Here is a 24,021-nt window from a genome sequence, read left to right as displayed (position 1 = left end):
CCCTGTTGATATACGATATCCTAGAGGGAAACCTTTAGGGTACTCGCACCAGAAGTCAGAATTCTGTGATAACCTTTAGTTTAATTCTCTGGGAATATCCACTGTAGTTAAATACAGTATAACCTAGGAAGCTACTGAAGGAACCTTCCATCAGGACGTCATGGCTATCTCACCCAAAAATAGATTTTTCGCTTCGCTCAAAATCCGTTTATTGCCTCATCAGCCTCAAACTTATTTATTTTGTGATTCCTGATTTCTCAGTGGTTGAAAGTGTGAATCTTCATATTCTTGCTTTGAATTAGTGCCAATAATGCTTGAAGTTTTTGCTGAATACTAAAGAGAGAGTTATGTAAGAAAAAGTGATCGCACCAACTGTGATGTATATATGAAAATGAGTTGAATATTGGAATACAACAGAGTTTCATGAGAACTATTTATAGGTGTATCTTTTAACTTTAATGTGGAATAGCATTCATGTTTGTTCTACATAGCAGCTGTATTTTAAATTATCTATTGCGCCTATACAGTATAGATACGATCAGTTTGTCCTTAAATGGGAGTAAGTCTCCACCAGAGCTTGAACGGCCATTAAATCAGTATCAAGGTAGGAGATTGAGTTGGTGGGGAGCTACTCATCGGTTTGTCCTTATCACATAACTTTGCTTTCAATTGCAATGAAAATGGACATGCTTGTTACTGTTCCACTAGACTGTTGGATCTTTCCTTACTTTGGCTTGGATAGTGTTTGTTTGCCTTGCGGTTGTTAGCACTTAAGCTTAGCGGTGGAAGTGCGTCCAAGGTAAGCATCTGATTAAGGGAATTTTGTTCCTATGAAGATACAAATCTTGTCTCACATGTTATGCATCTTTGTAAAGGAGGAGCTGTACACATTTCCCCCTTCTAAAGTGATTTTTCACACAGCCAATCAAGACACTACACTTCTCTAGGCATGTAACTTGGCTCACTTTGCAATTTGCCTTCTCTGGAGGGTTATTACCCAATGTGACCATGTGTTCATTCATTCGTGTCCAATAGTGATCATCTCCGTCTGCCAGACCTACCTAACCTGCCCTTTTGTGTGAATCCGACAAGTGCTAATGTTAGTGCACCCATTGGCAAAAGAAATGGGGGAAATTTGCTCTTGCATTTCTTTTTCAATCAACTTCTCTCATTCCTCTTTCTCTCTCCTCTGAGCACTTCCCTTGGGAAAAATGACACAGGAGATGGTCATGTAGGAAGGCCTTTACTGTAATCAAAATACTTCTTTGGGACTTGGCAATCACTCTCCTCCTTTGAGAAGGAGCGACGGTACACTTCCATTAACTGGTGCCTTTGTGGGCAGTCAAACAGATCATGAATATGGAAGCCAGGAGAAAGTCAGGCATTGTGCTCACCTTTTCTGTTTTCTCTAATGACAAGGGAAGATTATTCTGTACTCTTAGGCTACAACTCCACATGAAGCTCACTGGCAACTGATACCTTTCGGGTTGGCTACAGATTGTGAGCCTGGCAATAAGCCAATAAGGGTATTGATCATGAGCCTGTTGTCTCAGGATGAGATCATTTTTTACTTCTTGATTCACTAGTTTTTCCTCACCAATCAGAACCTTAGTGGTCAGTCAGAAGAATGTGAGACGGGTTTGACGAGCTGTTTGCATTGGCAGCAGGTGAATGCTCTTGGACTGGACATAAACTTTTTTTCTTATCAAGGGTCATGATTTACAATCTTCCCAATGCAGAGGGAGACATATTCCTGGCAAGACTTGTCATTTCGTTAGCACGGGAGCAGTCACTCACAAGATCGATCATCAACACCGGAGGATGATGTGCCTGGAACTGTTGAAAAAGCACATGTGGCTTCTTCCTCTGTGGTAGCATTGCCATTGGATGCCAAGACCTCCACTCCAAAGAAGGCTGTTAAGGGGAAGAAGCGAGCCTCTTTCTCCTCCGCCAAGTCTTCTTGCTCCTCTTTGGCTTCTCTTACTCCTTCTGATGCTTCTTCCCAGAAGATGAAGAGGAGGAAATATCTTTTTAAAATTCGGGAAGATTGATTGTAAGAAGTCTTGTGAGGTTTTGAGGAGACGGTGTACTTCAGAGTCCCAAACCTGTGGGGCATATGACTTGGGCTGTAATAAAATCAAGGTTAATGAAAGTATGTGTCTCCGTTTTATTTATTTTGAACTCAAAGTTTATATTCTTTTTATAGTTGACTTGTTTAGGAAAAACTTCAGACCAAATATTTTCAAGCTGGTAACATTTAGGATCATTTGCATCAAGATAAAAAATAATAAATTTTTAAGGCAAATCGTATGAGTGTTACTCAAGTATAAAAATATAAAATTTTCCAATATCTTTGCTGCAAACAAGAAGTTTTATCCAATAAAATACTACCTACTGTCTTAAAATTCTCAATCTATACATAAAAATGCTTCATAATAGCTTGTTTCTATTTCAAAACTAAAACAAAAGCTTTGTCATTACTTAATGACAATCTTACCTATATACTAATCCATTTAGTGTAAAATCTGTGAAAAGTTAAAAAATAGACTTGCTAATATCTATATATTTTGAGATGGAAGAAAATACAAAGCAGTGATTTGTTCTTGAACATTACAAAAAAGATAACTTCCTGTGAAATGCATCTGGATCCTACTCAATGAATGGGCCTTTTGTAACGTACTGTCTGCCAGTGCATCCTAATGCTCACTTTAAACACTTATTCCTTAGTGTAATCAAAAGGATGCAATTCCTACCTGTTTGTCACAATACATTACTGTGTTACTTGAAAAAGAAATAAAGTAGATTCAAAGTATGGAAAATTCACTACATTTCCATTAAAAAACTTCTTATTATGTCTGTGCAAAAGTAATTGCATCTTTTTTTCTGGGAGCGCTTGCTTTCATTGCACACCTTGCTCATGACTTCTCAAAGAAACTATCAGAGGGAGCATAAATCAAATTAATGTACAGTATTCAGCTGAACATTAAGGAAATTATGACCGAAGAAAGTTTATTTTGCTAATTTACCCGTAATATAGTAAATTCACAACTCTTGTGGATATAGCTTCCTTTGGTAGAAAGTACAAGGGAAAACTGATGAAATATATCCACATATGAAATCCTTTTTCAACGGCTCTAATCATTTGTAATTAAAAGGTTCATAATGGACTAATTACTGGGTAATAAAAAGGAATTAAAGTATCTCTAAACTCGTAGGAAAAAGTATTAGCAAACACATTTTATGTAAACAAGAACTTAGCTTTGGTTCAACTCTATTACGGATCTGCAAAAGTTGTAAATTTACTGTATTGACTACTACATAAAACATCTTTGGTTTCTGTTCATGGTTAAAAGTACAATACAAAAATCTAAGAATTCATCACCTTGAATACTGCTAATAGTTCCATTTTACCTATGAATTTGTGCATTTTAAATCAATCTGCAAACATGTGAAGTACATAAGTACTGTAATGTGTTTCTGTAAATGATCCCACAGTTTTAATGCTATTACATTTATTACAAAAGACTACTTATAAAGGGAAAATCAACTTTCTTTTTCGTGGTCTTTTGGCACAGTTGCTCATCCTATATCATATGGTATATATATATATATCACAATGGAAACATAAGTCAAATTACATTTTACAAGTTAAGTCCTCATTTATTCTATAAAATCTGTTAATGGTAGACTTGGAAATTTTTCAAAAAGTGAAATTAAATCATTGGTAGGAGCTGTTTTACTCACTTTTTGCGGGGACAGCATACCAGCTATGAACTCATACAAAAACTATGTGTACCAGTAATGAGATCAATGGTAACTATTTCTTTGCATATTGCCAAAGCTAAACAAAATGTAACTAGCACGAAGATGTAATGCAACATTTTTGTGCGCAGTGTCTCAACTGAAATACAATTTCTATCTAAAATTTAAGTGGGACCCAAATCAATACAGACATTGTTCTCTAAAGAGTCGAGTAAACAGATAGCAAAAAATGTAACAATACACTATTTTACTTTTAGAAAATTAAATGTAAAATGTAGAACTCTTAATAAATCCACCTAAACTTGTAAATCAAAGCATGAACAAGTATGAACCTAAAAGGGTGAAGGAAAAAGGTGAGAAAACAAAGATTCAGATATAAAATCGCTTTGTGAGCAAATAATTGTGCAGTTTTTGTACACTAAAATAAATACAAAAATCCTATATATAAAAAATAATAATGGCACAAAGTAATCAATCAGTATTCATGAGTCGTAATAAAGTAATCAATCGGTATTCATGAGTCTTAATGCTTCTAAGCAAATTGGATAACCACATTAGCAATGAATGGCAGTCTCCATAGTTATGATCAGAGTAATAACTTTTCAATTACAAAATCTTTAGGTGAATTGCAGATGTGTCTTAAATCTTGCTAGAAATATAGTATTTCTTTAATAAATAAATTTCTTTTAGCTTCATCATTCATAAGAACTTTAACTTTTTATCTTTAAAATTAATGATTTTAGATCTCTTAAATTGGCTTTCAGTCAATATCCTTGACTACCATGAATACTGAAATAAAAAAAAAAAAAAAAATCCAGGGAATCTCAAACACCCATTAACAATATGCAAAAATTTACTTAGATTTTATATCCTGGCCTTAAAATTAAACTGCTTGTCTTTATATAAATTCCCAGCTACAAAACTTGTGAGAAGCTATGCATATTAACAAGGTCTTCTCTTTCTATATACTTGTAAACACAGAGTACTGTAACTGTATCAGAACCAGAACTTGATTCTTCTTCTTCTTCAAATATCTATATCATTATTCTTCTTTAAACTTGTTTTTCTTCTCCAAAATCTTCATGAGATCTTTGCTCATATAGTAGGGTTTCTCCGAGGTACCGTCATTTCTCTCGCAATCTTCAAGGAAGCACAAAAATAGTGTGTCGACAGCCATGGCGTATACGGAGAAGAAGGCTGTGGCTATGAAGAAAGTCCCAATGGTGATGATGATAACTGGGGTTAGGTAGTAATTCATAGCAGGTAGATATGAATCCAAAGTGGTTATTTCACCACTGAAGATGAAGAAAGAGGCTATTCCAACAATGCCAACTACCACCATTTTCCCGATAAACAGCAAAAAGTCGGTAACCTGAAATACAGAATAATTTCAAGATCCAGCTAAATGTTTGGTTTGCTGAATCCAATATATGTGGAATTTTGCGTGAACCTAGTTTAACTACTACACTGCATTTCATAATCATGAACAAAAATGGAAGCCTTTCAATTTTCTGGAATAATTCATTTTTGGAAAGGCCACTACAATACTAAGCACTGTATTTTTTGTGAACCTAGTTTAACTACTACACTGCATTTCATAATCATGAACAAAAATAGAAGCCTTTCAATTTTCTGGAATAATTCATTTTTGGAAAGGCCACTACAATACCAAGCACTGTATTTTTTGTGGTAAACAAAAAATCTATTTCTGGGCTCCGACCTGTGCCGCCCAGTGAAATGCTCCTTTAGCATCATTTCTAAGGTATATAACTGCTAAATAATACCAGAGAAAAAATTGCATAGGAATGCCAGGTATGAACCCAGCTTCTCACCTGAAAGCTGTCGGTATATTATAACAAGGGCGTGAAAATCACAAGCAGAGGTCTCGTGCTAATTAGATATCTCCTCGTCAAATATCCCCGAAACCAAGAGGAGCTGTCCCTAGTCCACTACTGATTGTCGCTACCAACAAGCTCACCCACGCCAATGACGTCCCTCCTCATTTAGCATCACTCTCGCTTTGTTGCTGTGATTTTTTCACTTGTGCTTTTCGGATTTTAGCGCCCTTTCTGTTCATGATGTTGGACTCTCAAGTTTCCTCATCAAAGTTAAGCACCAGACTTATGTTTTTTGAGCTTTCGGAGGAAGCATTAGCCTTACTTTTAGTGTTATTCATGTTTATTTGTTTCGCTATTGTTGGCGGCACCGCGACGCGGTGGCCATTTTAGTTCTTGATACCTCCTAGCTCGTTCTTAACGATTTACATTTGGTCTCCCATACTAATTGTTATTCGTTTTGAACCTTTGCGCTATTACCGATGCTTGAGCAGTTATTTTTACTGTTATTGTTATCGCCATGGTTATCCCATGTCTTGTTAGGTTATGGCGGTGCCCCTCTCGGTTAGTACCGTGAAACGCCTTGTGCTGGTATTTTAAAATTAGTTTACTCTTCTCGCGATTCTATGGAATCGCTGTTATTTTAAGAGTTTAGTCTTGTTATCTCGAGGGGGACTCTCGATCGGCAGTGTTTAACGTATTTTAGTTTACCTTTCGGTTTGTATCCGTTTGGTGTTATGTTGGCACCCCTGTCCAGCCCTGGTCCTCCCCGTGCTGGCGGGCGCGCCCTTGCTAAAGGAGCATTTCACTGGGCGGCACAGGTCTCTCGCCCAGAAATAGATTTTTCCTTCGTCAAAATCCCTTTTCTATTCTCCTTAATTAAACTAATTTAATCTATAAGTAAAATATACAAGTAAAATAATCAGTTTATGAAAACTACAAGAAGACAAACGTAAGTAAAACAAAATTATAACAAAATTTGTGAAGACAACAGAAAAAGAAATATAATTTCAAATTAATCTATTACAAAATCTAAAAAGGAATCAAGACATTAAAAACATTATTTTAAACAAAAATATATTTCCATGCTTCCCTTCAAGTAGAATAAGCTATCAAGTGTAAATGCTATCTTAACTGGCTGTAAATTCAAAGAAAAATAGATTGGGGTATGTCTTCAATTTACATTTATTTAAAAAATCCTATTTTATCAACCAAACCTCATTACCCTACTATACATTATCATTTTCATATCTAGTCTTTTACAATAGGATAATACCATCAACAATTTACAAAGATGAAAATAATTTTGATACCAGATGGAAGAAGGCTACCCTTCGAGTTATTATCAACCTTAAGACAATAGGAAAATTTTCTTCGCTAAAAGTTTTGTCAAATCTCACAAAGCTTAAGGCAGTACAACAAGGCCACAATAAACTCTTATCATCATGGAGGAGGCACAATTCATGTTACCAATGAATATAGAAATATATTAGGATTTCAAAGGACTTAAAACTAGATTTCTTACCTTGTCCAGAACAACAACACGAGCTATGTTCCTCATGATGAGAGAGAAAGCATTCTTGGCAGAAACGCAGAAGTTTTTACCGTAAATTGCGCAGTACACATAAGCATTCCTAGAAAAAAGAAGTAATCCATAAACTCACTACAGCATAGGCTAAATGAACAAAAGTAATGGTAATAAAAAATATGCTCTAAAGTCACCATTTTAGAAGGATGCCATATTTCAATTGTTTATTCTTCTCTGATTGTTTATTTATTTCCTTTTTTCCTTTCCTCACTCGACTATTTTTCCCAGTTGGAGCCTTTGGGCTTATAGCGTCTTGCTTTTCCAAGTAGAGTTGTAGCCTCGTTCGTAATAATAATAACAATAATATCTAAAAGTTATGTGGTTTTCAAAGTCTCTAGGAATACACAAAATTTCATCCTTTGATCCAGCTTTACATTAAAAATACTGTACGCATAAAAATAGGAGTCCCTAAATCACCCTTTAAAGATACAAAAAGTTGCCAAAATGACACCAGTTTTCATTCTTTTCATGATATATTTTAATCTTTATATATCTTTATAACCAATAACACTTGAAAAGAATTAAACTAGTAGATTAATAATAATACTGTAATTGAAATGTAAATTTCTGTGCATTTAGACACAATAGCAATCAACTCTTAAATTCATCTAATAAAAAAAAAACGAATTTTCTTTTTTGACATACTTAGTTTTATTTTATTCTTAGGAAAAGATGCAACTGGTCATATTTCCTTATCTTTGCTAAAGATTTTGTATGAACAGTCAAAATTAACACTAGGAAGATTTCACTGCATGAAAGGCATCACACTCATCCCATGTATAAAGTTAATTGGTTCCGAAACTTGTGATAGGACGAGGAAAAAAAAATCTAATACCAACTAGTTTTTTAAATCACCTAGTTATCCTTCAACCTTATGAAAGCTCAATATCATTGCTAATACAATATACTGTATTTCATTCAATGGTTCAACTTTTTTTATGGTCTTTCTAAAAAAAATCATTGATTTTAATAGCAAATAATGTATACAGTACTATAAATTGTAAATCAATAATAATTACATTAATTTTTCCGATTATTCTTTAACAAAAAGGGAAGAGTAAAAAATAACTTAACATGAGGTATGACTATATACTGGTAAACAACCCCTTGACATAAGAGCTTCAATATTATAGTGATTATTGCTAGTTTACTTTTCAGACACTATGCATTTTGATGTCTTAATTTATAGAAAGATGTGCGATCCTTTGGTTTTTACATTAGGCTCGAAATAACATGGAATTACTGTTCAAGAGTTCAGCATGCTCTCAAATACTGTACTAGAGGGCTTTTGATATAAACTGGTCCGAAGGTCAGAAACAGTAACTTGTACTATGAGAAACAATAATAATCATATTGGCAATGGGTTTATATAATATTTGAGGTTCTCATTTCTAGTACCATACCTGTTGATGAATTTAAGGAACTTCTCCAAGCACCAAAGGCAGCATTTACAGCAACACATGAGGCAATGGATAATTTTGTTGTCCGTCTTCTGCTTGATTTTGTGATCAATGTACTCCAAAATCACACGAATCATTCGTACTATAGCAATAATCAAGGATCCAAATGCCAATGTTCCAACATGATACCTGCATAAGAAACTTAAGGTTAATAGATGCCTTACTGAAGACAAGAAGGAAATAACGTGTAGGCCAAGACAAATTGTTCTAAAGAGGGCATTAAAAAAAATGTCAAAGTACATAACATTGAAAGAATTCATGCTTTTTTGTTATAAAATTAGTTATGTTACAGAATGAAATTACATTACAATATTGGAAATACTTTCATGCTCCATTTCGTTACTAATGTGCAGATATCGGTATATAAGCAAGTACAAAAACGAGATCATTATTAAGTTGGTGTGTACTGAATTAGTCTCTGTCATGGTGTTCTATTTCTTTTTTTGGAAAACTGTATGAATAAAGCAAAGAGGACATCTTATACTATTCAATTTGATCAATTCAAAGTAATAAATACTGTAATATTCTTTGTTTATCATTTCAGGAATATTTTATAAGTGTCATGGCCTGCTTTAAAAAGAAATTCAGTACAGTACAGTACATATATAGGTAGCGTTTGAATATGGTTACACACAGTCTATGAGCCACACAAAATTTTAGGACCAAATGGAGGGACTAAATGCCATAGTGATTTTCAAGTCCTGTAGGTCAAACCTTCAACCATATGGATATATGTGATGGACAGTCATATGTACAGCTAAATGGGTTTTCTGGGTCGACCTGTGGTGGCCGGTGAAAAGGGGTCCTTCTAATACACTTTTCTGATAAAATCTTCCAATTATACCAGAGAAAGATAAAAGCATGGAATGCAGAGGTTACTACCCTCGCGCGAGCACCTTGTGGGTGTTGTGTATAAAGCAAAGGCGCATGAAAGCCACTATTCACAGGCTGTCTTCCATTTAGTTAATTCCTTCGTCAAAGGGATGGGCCGATACAGAGGCACCAGCCATGCTACCAGAGCCACGCCACCCACGCCCCGACGCGAGCGCCATCTGAACAACATCCTTCTAATTTGGACTTGCTAGCGTGTGTGTATATTGTTGTGCTCTCGGCTTTTTCACTCTTGTGGATTTATTTCGTCATGACCGAAGCTCACCCCACACAAAGGTGCCTACACTATTTTTACGACGGCGGCCTCCATCTCTTTGCCGCTCATAGACAAAATCACAGAGCTGACAATACAGGCCATCAAGGAAGGCTCTTCCATGCCGGCTCTCAAGGAGACGGACCCCACCTCATTGCTTATTCCGGGTACCTCTGCAACTTGGGACGACGCGTCTTCTACCTTCACAGTGGGGAAGCTAGACCCGGACTGTGCCTCTACTCTTTTCTCTGAGAAGCTCCCCAGATTACTGGAGAGTCTTCTCAAAACTGAGTTCGAGACCCGTAATAGACTAGCTAGGTCCCTCCACTCCATCACCTCCATTGAGTCCCTAGCATCGGTTTACCCAGAGGAAACATTGTTCCGAGTCGTCACAAAGAACCTGCTGCTGTCCTACCAAATAGACCTCCATGTCTTCTGGTCGGCTCGAGTTAGTTGCAGGAAGTTCGTTCTGTCTGAGGCCTCCATCAGACATGAACCGAACAGGCTGATAGCGTCCTCCTGCTGGGGTAAGAACCTCTTCCCTCAGAACGAAGTTGATAAGGTTCTTCAGGACGCGGCGAGGGCATACCAAAATTTGCAAGTAAGGTGGGGTCTCTCGACCAAAAGAAGGATCGAATCCCAGAAACAGACGTTCAAGAAGAAGCAGAGATTTATTCCTTACAAGACGGTCCGGGGTAACTCGTCGACACAGTCTTCCTCTGCTTCGACTTCTCAACAACCGGCTCCCCCTCAGCAAGTAGTCTACCTCACTGCTCCCCCTGGTACACAGCCCAACCCCACTTGGATGTCCTCTCCTGCATACAACCCTACCTACGAATCCTCCGGTTCCTTTCGTGGACACCAGAGAGGAAGCTTCAGAGCTAGAGGACAGTTCCGTCAGCGAGGCGGACCTAAAGCAAGGGGTGCTCGTGGAGGGAGGGGACCTAGGTTCACTCCCTCCCAATGATGTCTTGCCGGTAGGAGGGAGACTTTATCACTTCCGAGACCATTGGGCCTTCAGTCCATGGGCTCACAGCATAATATCCAAGGGCTTGGGTTGGAAATGGTCACAGGGATCTCCTCCTCCACCAGTGACCTTCTTCCAGAGACCCACTCCCATCCTGGAAGAGTACACTACACAGTTACTCATGAAGAAAGCGATCAAACGGGTTCGATCCCTGAAATTCCAAGGCCGCCTGTTTACAGTCCCGAAGAAAGACTCGTCGGCGTTGAGGGTAGTTCTGGACTTGTCGAAACTAAACTCTTACATCCTCTGCGACAAGTTCCGTATGCTGACTATCTCTCAGGTACGGACCTTACTTCCCCGTGGGGCCGTCACCACCTCTATCGATCTTACCGACGCCTATTATCATGTCCCAGTAGCTCGAAACTTCTCTCCTTACCTAGGCTTCCGTCTCGGCAGGAAAGCCTTTGCATTCAAGGTCATGCCCTTCGGTCTCAGCATTGCCCCCAGGATATTCACGAAACTGGGAGAGACGGTGCTCGAACAACTCAGAAACCAAGGGATACAGATCATCGCCTATCTGGACGATTGGCTCATTTGGGCCCAGTCGACCCAGGAATGCAACAGAGCTACGTCGGAGGTAATTCACTTTCTCGCCAAACTGGGATTCCAAGTCAATCTCCGAAAGTCTCGCCTACAACCATCAAGCCGCTTGGAATGGTTAGGCATCCGGTGGGACCTTTCAAAGCACAGGCTCTCCCTTCCTCCCAAGAAGGTAAGGGACATAGCTTCCAAGGTCAGGAACTTTCTCAAGCACAAACAGGTGTCCAGAAGAGCTCTAGAACGCATCCTCGGCCTTCTCCAATTTGCCTCACTGACCGATCTCCTATTAAAAGCCAAACTCAAAGACATCAATCAAGTTTGGAGAAAGAGGGCGACAATACCTTTGAGAGACAAGATCTCGAAGATCCCCTCTGTCTTAATAATGAGACTACGACCATGGTCCGAACGGAGGAACCTCTCCAAATCGGTTCCTCTACAGTTCCCCTCTCCACAAGTGACAATTCATACCGACGCGTCTCTGAGTGGATGGGGGGTTACTCCCAACATCAGATGTTTCAGGGGTCTTGGTCACCCGCCATGAAGCAATTCCATATCAATGTTCTCGAAGCCATGGCAGTGTTCTTGACCCTGAAGAGAATCTCTCCTCCGAGGTCGACCCACATCAGAGTGGTCTCAGACAGCACAGCAGTAGTACACTGCCTCAACAGAGGGGGATCCAAGTCACCCAACCTGAATCAGATCCTGGTCACTATCTTCGCCTTGGCAGCCGACAAAAACTGGGTCCTGTCAGCAACTCACCTAGCAGGAGTCCAGAATGTAATAGCAGACTCATTATCCAGGACAAAACCACTGGAATCAGAATGGTCCCTAGACATACACTCCTTCCGGTGGATACTCAGGCTGGTTCCAGGTCTCCAGGTAGATCTATTCGCGACCCAACTCAATCACAAACTCCCCTGTTATGTGACCCCGAACCTGGACCCTCAGGCTTATGCCATGGACGCATTAACCCTGGATTGGAACCATTGGCAGAAGATCTACTTATTCCCACCAGTGAATCTTCTACTGAAAGTCTTACACAAACTCCGCTCCTTCCACGGGGCAGTGGCCTTAGTGGCACCTCACTGGCCAAAGAGCGGTTGGTTTTGTCTCCTCCTCGAGTTGAAGCTCCGTCCCTTCCGGATCCCATTCCCCAAACTGACCCAAGTGGTCCAAACTCGGACTGTGTCCGATTCCTCAAGGATAGCCAAAACCCTAACTTTGTGGATTTCATGAAGTTTGCGGCTCGTAAGGATGCGAACATCGACCCGGATAATGTCCTCTTTATAGAATCAGACAAAAGGGACTCTACGATTCGCCAATATGATTCGGCAGTTAAGAAACTAGCAGATTTCTTAAAGAATTCAGACCATACTGTTATGACTCCTAATTTAGCCATCTCCTTCTTTAGGTCCATATTTGACAAAGGCCTAGCAGCTAGCACTATAACCACCATTAAGTCAGCTTTGAAGAAGGTCTTCCTGGTTGGGTTTAACATTAACCTGGCGGATTCTTATTTCTCATCTATTCCAAAAGCATGTGCTAGGCTTCGACCTTCGGTTCGCCCACAAAAGGTCTCTTGGTCTCTGAATGATGTCCTCAGACTTGCATCAGACACAGACAACGAATCCTGCTCCTATATCACTCTTCTTAGGAAGACTTTATTTCTAACAGCTTTGGCCTCGGATGCTAGAATCTCAGAACTAGCAGCTCTCTCACGAAACTCGGAAAACATCGATTTCCTCCCTTCAGGTGAAGTACTTCTTTTTCCTAGGTAAAAATGAAGACCCCCAAAATAGGTGGCCCCCTTGGAAGATTATTCCTCTTCTCCAAGATACTTCTCTATGACCAGTCACTACTCTCAAGGCCTTTTTAGCTAGGACTGCTACCCGATCGTCTGGCCCCTTGTTTATCAGAGAACAAGGAGGTACCATTTCCATTCAGGGTATTAGGCAACAGATCCTATACTTCATTAAACAAGCCAATGCGGGATCATTTCCCAATGCTCATGATATCCGGTCAGTAGCTACCTCCATCAATTATTTCCAAAATATGGATTTTGATGACCTTAAAAAGTACACGGGTTGGAAATCTCCTATGGTCTTCAAACGCCACTATCTAAAGAACTTACAGGCCCTTAAATACCCAACGGTTGCAGCTGGGAGCCGTATCTCTCCCCAGTGATCTCTTGTTCTTCCTTTCATCCATCTCTTTTCTTCTCCTTCCTACCCGCCACTCGCACCACGACGCCGCTTCCTTGGTGGTTCGTTAGCCCTAGTTTATTACATATTAGGTTAAGATGATTGTAACTTTTAATGTGTTTACCGTAAATTTAGTGTTGGGGTATTCTTAGCCGTGTCAGTTTTGTTGCTTGTTGTGCTCTGATACTCGGAGGCTTCCTTGTTATCATGTTTGTTTAGCCTTACGCTCACTATGTCCTGTGGCTAGTTTATGATTCATGCTTACTTACCTTAATATAATATATGATTTTCCTTACATGGTGTTTTTTCTCTCCCCTCATTACTAATTATTATTGGGCTTGGAAGGCATTCTCTGGTACATTTTCACCGGCCGCCACAGGTCGACCCAGAAAAGGGATTTTGACGAAGGAAAAATCTATTTCTGGGGAGAGACCTGTGGCGCCCGGTGAAACCCTTCCCTATTCTTTTGCACGATCCCACCCTTTCCTTTCCAAGCCATCATGTCCAGTACAGAAGGATGTTGTTCAGATGGCACTCGCGTCGGGGCGTGGGTGGCGTGGCTCTGGTAGCATGGCTGGTGCCTCTGTATCGGCCCATCCCTTTGACGAAGGAATTAACTAAATGGAAGACAGCCTGTGAATAGTGGCTTTCACGCGCCTTTGCTTTATACACGACACCCACAAGGTGCTCGCGCGAGGGTAGTAACCTCTGCATTCCATGCTTTTATCTTTCTCTGGTATAATTGGAAGATTTTATCAGAAAAGTGTATTAGAAGGACCCCTTTTCACCGGGCGCCACAGGTCTCTCCCCAGAAATAGATTTTTCCTTCGTCAAAATCCCTTTTTAACTACTTTTTGGGGGATTTTTATTATAAACAAATTTGGGTTATATCCCTGAAACTGCTGATTCTACAAAATATAAGAATCAAAATGTGTGTAAAATTAAATCTGACAGGTTGAAGTATGTTTAATTTCTATTCTAGGTACACAAATTGAAATACAGTAGTCTCAAAAACATAACTGAGAGCATAAGATTATTTGGTGTTCTTCAGTTTTCACATAATAAAGTTTCCTATGCTTTTATAACCCAATTTGGTTTATACTAAAAATCACTCAAAACAGTAAAGTCTTTCAAATTTAGTGGATAAAAGCCCACTTAGCTGTATATCCGACTTGTCCATTACATAAATCTATATGGTTGAAGGTTTGAACTACTTGAAAATTATAATGGTATTTAGTCCGTTCATTTGGTACTACTGTAAAAACATTAAAATATGGTGCCAGGCTCATGGACTACTTGTTGATTAAAGGATACAGGTATGTCTTCATACAAGAAAAAAATAGTTCTTATGCACTATTTTATGTTTCTATTAGAATATTAATGATACCATGGTAATTTTTCCATATAAATTTATTCATAACTATGACAACACTGAATAATCTCCTTGCTCTGCATTTAGCCCTTGCATTGGCCCATATGACTCTAACTTCATATACAGTATTTACTCATAACAAAATTTGTATAACTATAACAAAATTTGTATAACTACAAACCAAATTAAGACTCCAAACATCACAGTACCTGATAGTTCTTCCAAAACTCATGGTTACTGGCAAAGAAGGGACATCCTTAGACTTGTTGAAAGCCCAATACCAGGAAGCAAAAGTACCAGCCAAAACCATTTCGCCAAAGGCGGACACAAAGAACATGGCCCAAAAGAGGGCAAAGACATTGTAGATCTGTAAATACAAAATAAATGTCCATAAGCCTGAGTCAAAATGTCTATTTTTACGCAACAAATCATGCCATTCTAATTAAAATTACAATTAACCATTTTACCCCCAAGCTATTTGGAACTTTCCAACCCTTAACCCGCAGGCATTTTTTTTTTCAAGCACATTTTGCAATATATATAATTTTTGAATTGCTCTAACAGCCTTAATTTTCATCATAGAGAGGTCAGGTTGGTCTCATTCTTTTGGAAAATGCCTGAAGTTTCTCATAAAGTTATCAAAAATATGCAAAATATGTGAATAGCAGTTTTTTGCAAGGACGTACCAGTACGTCCATGGGGGTAAAGGGATGAGTTTTGTGAAACGTATCAGTACGTCCATTGGGGGTAAAAGGGTTAAGAACTAAATTTGTCGTTATTTACAGCAAATAAATCATCTAGAATATTCGGATATCTACCCCAAAAATAACTGCACAGAATTGAAAAGTTTCCCAAAACTAAGAGGTCTCCAATCTTTTGTCCAGTAACATTTTCCCGACGTCATAACCAATTAGTAGCTACTCCTAAATACAAATCCTAGTGATACTGTACACTGAAGTTTATTTCCTTCCAGACAAAGTTATACAAGTAAAGCTCAAATATGTTTTATCCTTAAATGGTTTAGCAGTATGATACTGGATTGGGTGAATATATAACTCTAAAGAATAACTCCATCTTTTATTGTTGGGAGTAATATGCTTGAGAAAATGAGGCACGTTTGATACGCTAACACTTCTGTTATTAGATTACACATTAAAGTTTATGATTAGAAATAGTGATACAATCTGTGCCTAAACTAGTGATCATATTTCAACAAAATGTATAAATAAAAAAGTGAAATGCATGAAATAAAAGAATGAAATGAAATTTACTAATTTCTGCACACTAACACAGTATGAAATGAGAAATTAATGAAATGCAATGTTCAGTACAGTACTAGATTATGTGCTTTAACATGTAGGTAAACGTAATAAACAGCTATGCTTGTGCTTTGTGTACAGTTCGATACCATACCTGCAAAGCTATTCTCGTATCATCATTCAGCTGAAACAATTTATGAAAAGTACGGTTATTTTACTAAACTCGATAGCTTTAAATCTCCTCTTAATGCTTCATATAAAGATCAATTAATGCATAAAAAGATCCAACCATCTACTGAAACATGTTTCAGTATGAGCAAGTTGGATTACCCTTTTTTCCCATAAAAATATTCTTCTACATAAATGCTACTAAAAAAGTTTCAAACAAAAAGGACTTAAATGTTTTTCATTACCAAAACCAATATTGAAAGTACATACTGAAAAATGGTACTAAATATTAAGATATTTCTAATGTTTTGTCAGTTCAAAAAAAGGATTGAGAATGACTATGGGATTAGAAAAATACACCACCTGCCTCTTTGCAAAATTATTAAAATGATTTCGTGTCTATTCAAATTAATTTTTGTATGGTAATAAGTACATTCTCACTATATCACACTATATCCCTAATCTGTATTTGCTATGTTAAGAGAAACAAAGTCATTCGCTGCTGGGAAACCAAAATTCCTAGTATTCCACATTCTCTAGTAGGACTTCCAGTCAACTGAAGCAGCATATGATCCTCGTAAACCTTTTTAATTAGCTCAAGTAACATTTAAAATGCTTTCTAGAAGACTAAAATAACTGCCAGATCTTTGCTCAAACAGAATCTATAACGTTTAAAATGCTTCCAGAAGACTAAAATTACTGCCAGATCTTTGCTCAGACAAAAGTTTTGGGGAGAAAGGAATACACTAAGGTTCTTTACACAGATCCTTATTCCTTATAATGTTAGCTGACTGGTGAATTAACTTTACCCAGCTGGATATCTACTCATCTTGTATTACCCTGCTTCCTCCGAGATGATCGTTATGAATCAATTTAATAAGACAACAGAGTTGCATTTATGAACTAACATGCAATTCAATAGAAGGAATTTTATCAAATAAAGAGTGAAAATTATAGCAGGGAGAAGATAAAGAAGTGGAGAAGTTAAATAAGAAGTAATAGAAAGGATTGGATGAAAAGTTAAAGACAATGCCACAGGGGGTTAAAAGGATCTTGAGGAATTACACAATGGGCTACACTTTCTTGGATAGACCATTCTATTGTGGTTCAATTTTACTACCTTATAAATTTCCATCACAACACCGCTATCATCCAAATTTTCATGGCAGATTTGCTTTTATGGAATTAAATGTCTGATACATAATAGTATCTCCAGTCTTTCTTATGAACATTCTGCTTAAAATTTCATCGTGTTTGGGCTTCAATCTATACTCTTTTCCAATTAACCTCTGGGCTTCTGCACTGTTAGGCTTCCAGATCTAATATTTGGCTAGCTTCTACCCCTAATTTCAAACAACTGAATGTATTGCTCTATCTTTACATTCTTCCATATGCTTCCTAGCCATGAATTTCAATAGTTTGCGGTCCAACACTTCCCTTGTTAGCATCAATATCTTTGCAGTGTCTTAAAGCACAAGTCTTGATCTCTGAATTTCCATTCAGCTTACTAATAGGATACTCCTATTTAGCAGTAGTTTGGAAATCTCTTCCCTCTATCCAAGCTGTTGTTTCTTTCTTTTACCATCCTCATATTCCAATATGTCACAGAGGTGGTAAAAAGCAACTGGACCCCTACCACATGATCGTCCTTCCCTTATATCTCTTCAACACAACACATAAAATAATGGGTGATATCCATGTCTATGAAATATTACTAATCAATATATTCCACCCAGTAATATATCCAGATCCTTCATGCATTACAAGTACAGGAGGTCCTTGGGTAACGACGGTCTCGAGTTACGACAACTCCCCGTTACGAATGGTCTCTCAAAAGGTATTAAAAAAAAATCCTCACAACTTGACTTTGAATTACGATGTTTGGTTTGTCAATACGACAAACTACTTGCCGATGTAAAGGGCAACTAACATAGCAAAGTAGTACATTACACATTACTTCAACATTAGTTCGCCATCTTTGTTTACGATGATCGTTTGGGAATTTTGTCCGGCTCTCTTTATTTTGTTGAGCATTATATCTGGAAGGTGTAGAGTAAGAGAGACTTCTAATAGCAAAGTGGCAGGCCATGCACAGGAATAAAGGTAAGGAACTCTGATATGCATTACTTATTGTCTACTACAGTAGTACTGTATAAGTGTAGATGCACTACTGTATAAGTTATGGGCATTTGTATGTATGGAGTACAGTAATTTATGAATGAAAAGGGATTATTTTTGCTCTTTTTCAAAAGTATAGTATACAAACACAGTATGTATGTATATTATGCAAGTACGGTATGTTATGTATACAAATCTGACTTATGAGGAAAGTCTTACGGACGGATCTCGTTCATGACCTGAACCTCCCGTAGAGTAAACAGTACTGTAATGCTCTTTTCTTAATTTTTATGATCCAATCTCCTTTATGCCAATGAAATTAACCAGTCATTAGAAACTGATGCTATTTCTATTTCTGTAAGATACAGTAGGGTCCCGAATTATACGTGTTCGAATTATACGATTCCCCTTTTATGCGATAGGTATTTTTCAAAAATAAATTTTCTGTATCTGCGAAGCTGTTCAAAGTCTGCTAGTCAAGCACTACAAAAAGTATCAAATCTATTATCTTTTTAAGTATATTGGTAGCCCTAAATACGGTGATTTATAATAAATGTTACAAAACAATATTAACATTACATCTTATTAACATAATTTCATTATAAATAGCCTATTTAAGGATAAAATTCCACATCAACAATGAAATCAACTGTTAACTGTGCGAGTCCAGCTGACAAAATGTAAACAGAATTGTGGTTACATTCTCAGCAATCTTTATCTTTCTCCAACCTTTCGATAATTTTAATGGTAGTGTTAATGATGGTATATTAAAGCATTATTCCTTTTAGTACAGTATATAAAAGCCTTATTTTTCCCTCCGGGCGTTCAAAGTTTTCACGAGTAGACTGGAGTCGTTTATCGGCAGTGAATAGCCTAAACTTCGGTAACGAGTCGGCAATATTTTGTCATATTTTAAAGTTTACATTTGATTTGCAAAGATTGGTTTTGTTGAGTACAAAGAATAATTATAAAAATCTCTCTCTCTCTCTCTATCTCTCTCTCTCTAAACACGACATTCGATTACAACAGCTGATCCATTCTCTCTCTCTCTCTCTCTCTCTCTCTCTCGTTATAAAATACTTACTAATAGATGAAGAAACCAAAATCGGTTTTCTTAAAGTGTCAATGAAATACGAAACAAAAAAAAATATACCGTGTTTACATCTATTTCAATCATAGCTTAAAATACGGTATCCGATTTCGTCAGCAAACCACAATTTTTTAGGATACATCATTTTATTCTAGAAAATTTCTACTCTTCAAATAGGTAATTGCGGTTTAAGAAAACATGTGCATTTGTTTATGAATTTTGGGTGTGTTTTAAAAATCGAGTATTGCTGACTTCTTTTTGTTTTACTTCTGGCTGTGATCAGATCAGCTGATGTCTAGCTGCCGCTCTCAATATGCGCGTAAGAATACAGCAACAAAGTATTGTTTATACCATTTCTTAACTTATTCAAACCATCTATACAGTTAGTTAATATTACATAAGCACCAATGTGTTTTAATCTATCTTTTTTTTTGTTAAGTACTTTTAAAACAAACAAACACACACACACACACTTTCTCTCTCTCTCTCTCTCTCTCTGTGTGTGTGTGTGTGTGTGTTTGTGTGTGTGTGTGTGTGTGTGTGTGTGTGTGTGTAACAAATGAAATCTTTGTGGCTTCACAAAGTATTAATCATATTAAAAGCAATCATGATTAAATTTTCCTTACTTTCTCCAAACTCGCACCATCTCTGTCACATCGAACGTTATATCGGTAACTTAATTGTTCGATAACTTTAAAAATCGGCCTAGTACTTGCTTCTTCTCTTACTTTTTTTTTATAGATGGTTTCATAATTGAAGTGGGTACAAGTTGACTTATAATTATAGTTAGGAAAAGTATTTTGGATACGGAATGGACAATCATCTTTAGTAACAGTTTAGAATTATCGTAAATTATCATTCAGTCATTAGCGGCAGTCTGTTATTGTCGATTAAACGCAAAAAGAAAAAAATAGTTTTCCTGCTTTGTTACGTATGTAGGAATTTATATAGATATGTTAAATAATATTTGTAATAACATATTTACTAAAAGCTTTTAATATTATTTATCACTTTGATCAAGCGTGTTTAATGCCTTCGTTTGTTAGTTATGATCGAAGATGGAGCGTACAGTAAACGAATGGAAGGTTTCCGTTTCAGGCGGTGTCATAAAGAAAAACATTAAATAAATGGCATTCATTCCATTTATTTGGAAGTTCTTAGAAAAATTAAGTAGAACATTGGTAATAGCAAAATCAACATATAATCAATACTTGGTAAGATTGCTGTTGATGCAAAAACTAACCTATACACAGATGTGTAAATGCGTCTGTTTCTTCGTTATGATCAGAGATAAACGTAAACAAAAGATTGGTTGTCGTTTTTTATTGTGCTTTTTGGCGTGTTTAGAAAACGCACGATATAAAATCGCCTTTATTTTGATAATTCTGGATTTTCAATGATACAACAAAAGCTAGTCTATAGAGTGATGGTTTTACTATTCACCAGTTGTCTTATACAATAGATATGACAAACATTAAAATTTGTCTGTATTTTGGGTCGTGTAACAACGGAAATATACGGTGTTTACACCCATCCTGGTTTTGATTTTAACCTTTTTTCAAGTTATTAGAACTTTAAAGCATATTAAAAATTTGATTTATTTACAAGAACAATTCTATATAGAAAAGAATGCAGTATAGTACATAGAAAGTATTGGAAATGGGTAGTAAACACGTTTGAATAGGCAAGTTGCTGGTTGCCATGGCCCCAGTGGAATTATTTCTGTTAGTTTGGTGTTTCGAAATATGCGATTTTCCATTTGTACGAGGTCATTGATCGACCAAATTCTCGCATAATTCGGGACCCTACTGTACTAAGAACCATCACGACACTTGAAAAAATAAGCCCCTCTACGTACAGTACAATACTGTACCGCTTAAAACATCTTACATGATAGAAAGATGACATAAGAATTAAAAGATTATACCACAATGAGCTTTACTTGAAGTTTCTTCAAACACACAGATGATCTAAATTCAAGTATCAGACAGTTTGGATGAGGATTCATCAATCTAAAGAGATTTCTCCTTTTAGCTAATTACCTCTTTGTGTTCATGTTCATATTAGTGTTTAGATTTATTGCCTAGATTACTAAAAAAATAAAAATCTCAAAGTAGAAAGGTGTTTTGTATTATGTGATCACTATCTATCCATCTACCAAGGCACTTCCCCCAATTGGGGGGGGGGGGGTTAGCCAACATAAAAAAAAAAAGAACTAAAGGGGACTTTTCTTCTCTTAGCTCCTCCCAGTCTGATGAGGGATTCAGCTGAGTTTGGTACTGCTAGGGTGCCACAGCCCACCCTCCCCTTTTATCCACCACAAATGAAGCTTCATATGCCGAATCACCTACTGCCGCTACCTCAGGGGTCACTAGGGCGACCGGAGGAAGCAGTAGAGACTATCGGAATTGCGTCACAATCGCTCGCCATTCATTCCTATTTCTAGAGCTTTCTTCACTCCATCAATCTACCCAAATCTTGGCCTTCCTCTTGTACTTCTCACAATAACATGTGATCACAAAAGTAGAGTAATTTCTATGTTCAATTAAACATAATAAATTGTCATTTTAACATCTTACAGATTTCATACTACTGTACCTTAAGAAATATTAGGCATATATGTAAAAAATAAACCGTTTGCAAATATTTGTTATCATCAACATTTTGTCATATTTCACAATACAGTATACAGGAAAAGGGTAGAATTGCCTATGAAACCATGTAACTATTAGACATAAAAACGACAGAGAGTGGCATCTAGGTGATAATTCATGAGTATACAGTAATAAAGTTAATATCATGGTCAAATAAAGCAGAAAAAAAAAAAAAAAGAAAACTGTCCCTTCCAGCAGCTTCCATTTTAACGTTGTAGCGAACATAGCCCTATATCAATTTTGGATAAAATCCCTTCAGCGCAAAATGAAGAAAATTAGAATTTCAAGTTATGATAAATACATACAGTGATACCTCGGTAGTCGAACGACTCTATACTCGAACAATTCGGAGTTCGACCAAAATTTTCGAGAAATTTTTGCTGCGGTGCTCGACCAAAAATTCGGTACTCGACCAGCCGAACACGTGACGACCGCATGGGCTTTGTGATGATCGCGCCATCTCGGCCACTCTCGCTTGTTCGGGAAGCATCAGTTCTCTCGAGAGCGTCACTCAGACAACGCGCGATCAGCATTCGTTGTGATTTAGTGATTTTCAGTGCTTTTAATTGCTTTTTTAGCTTTCATAATGAGTCCCAAGAAAGTAATGAGTGTTAAGGGGAAGGAGAAGAGGAAAACAGTGCGAACAACGATCGAGTTGAAGAAGGAAATTATAGCGAAATATGAGAATGGTGTACGAGTGTCCGATTTAGCGGTAGAATACGGAATGGCGAAGTCGACCATTTCTACGTTTTTAAAGCATAAAGAAATGATTAAGAAGGCGAATGTTGCAACGGGAGTTACGGCGGTAACTAAGCAAAGGCCACAAGTGATTGAGGAGATGGAAAAGTTGCTTTTAATATTTATTAAAGAAAAACAGTTGGCCGGGGAAAGTGTTAGTGAAGCGTTCATTTGTGAAAAAGCGTTGCATATCTATGAAGAATTAGTGAAGAAAAGTCCGAGTACCAGTGAAAGTGGTAACCTCCCCCTTCCATCCTCTCCACATCCATCCCTGTATGCCATCGAACCGCTGCTCAAAGGTATGTTCACTACAGTACAGAAAATGGTTTAAAATTGTTTTATTTTAGTACAGTAAATGGTTTAAAATTGTTTTATAGGATTTTCTGACCAATTTCATACACATTTAGATAATTATTGTTGTTTAGGTACACGTTTTATTAATATTTTGGGCCTGTTCGAGTGCTTGGGAACGGAATAGAATATATACCATTATTTCTTATGGGGAAAAAAAATTCGGTACTCGAACAAATCGGAGGTCGAACACGGATCTCGAACGGATTATGGTCGAGTACCGAGGTATCACTGTACTCAGATTTCATCGTCTCTCTCTCTCTCTCTCTCTCTCTCTCTCTCAGTTATCCTTAATGCCTATAGTACTAGAATCCTTACATACAAAGATAAAAAGGGTACTTACGTGTAATCTGGGGATATTTGGGTTTACATAATAGTCAAAGAACTGGCAAGAGGCTTCTGGGCAGGATGTGTTACTGAAGGTCCTATAGTCACACGTATCATTTTCCTGTGAAAATAAAAAAAATCTTAAAAAACAGGTTTCTTTTTAAATATGACAAATTTGGAAATAATTTGTATTTTTCCTAGCAATACAACCCTGGAGCTCTTTACACATACTGTACCCACCTGCACCAACTGCTGAGAAGTCCTGCCGCAATTATAAAAGTGACAGTTGGTCGCTAGTGCTGGTGGGACCCCTCGCTAACTAGCGGTGGGTAATTATACTCTGCAAGAAAAAGCTTATCGGCTATTTTCAGCTTTGTCAAAAAAATA

The 24,021-nt window shown here is 37.4% G+C and overlaps 1 protein-coding gene across 11 annotated transcripts in view; it reads right to left on the bottom strand.

Annotated features, from left to right (window-relative positions):
• Nucleotides 1–2,159: 2,159 nt before the first annotated feature.
• Ctl2 (Choline transporter-like 2) overlaps nt 2,160–24,021 on the bottom strand; it is a 127,953-nt gene continuing 106,091 nt past the window's right edge. For all 11 annotated transcript variants that reach the window (XM_068382888.1, XM_068382894.1, XM_068382891.1 and 8 more), the window contains 5 exons: nt 23,651–23,755; nt 15,139–15,296; nt 8,589–8,774; nt 7,123–7,231; nt 2,160–5,134 (listed from right to left, as the gene is read on the bottom strand). In XM_068382888.1, the coding sequence (XP_068238989.1) occupies nt 4,805–5,134; nt 7,123–7,231; nt 8,589–8,774; nt 15,139–15,296; nt 23,651–23,755 (888 nt within the window). In that variant the 3' untranslated portion in view covers nt 2,160–4,804. The remainder of the gene's footprint in view (nt 5,135–7,122; nt 7,232–8,588; nt 8,775–15,138; nt 15,297–23,650; nt 23,756–24,021) is intronic.

Source organism: Palaemon carinicauda, chromosome 11 (assembly GCF_036898095.1).
Source record: "Palaemon carinicauda isolate YSFRI2023 chromosome 11, ASM3689809v2, whole genome shotgun sequence".
Classification (NCBI taxonomy): domain Eukaryota; kingdom Metazoa; phylum Arthropoda; class Malacostraca; order Decapoda; family Palaemonidae; genus Palaemon; species Palaemon carinicauda.
Note: the sequence above shows the minus strand (reverse complement) of the source record. Positions and strands in the feature narration are given on the sequence as shown.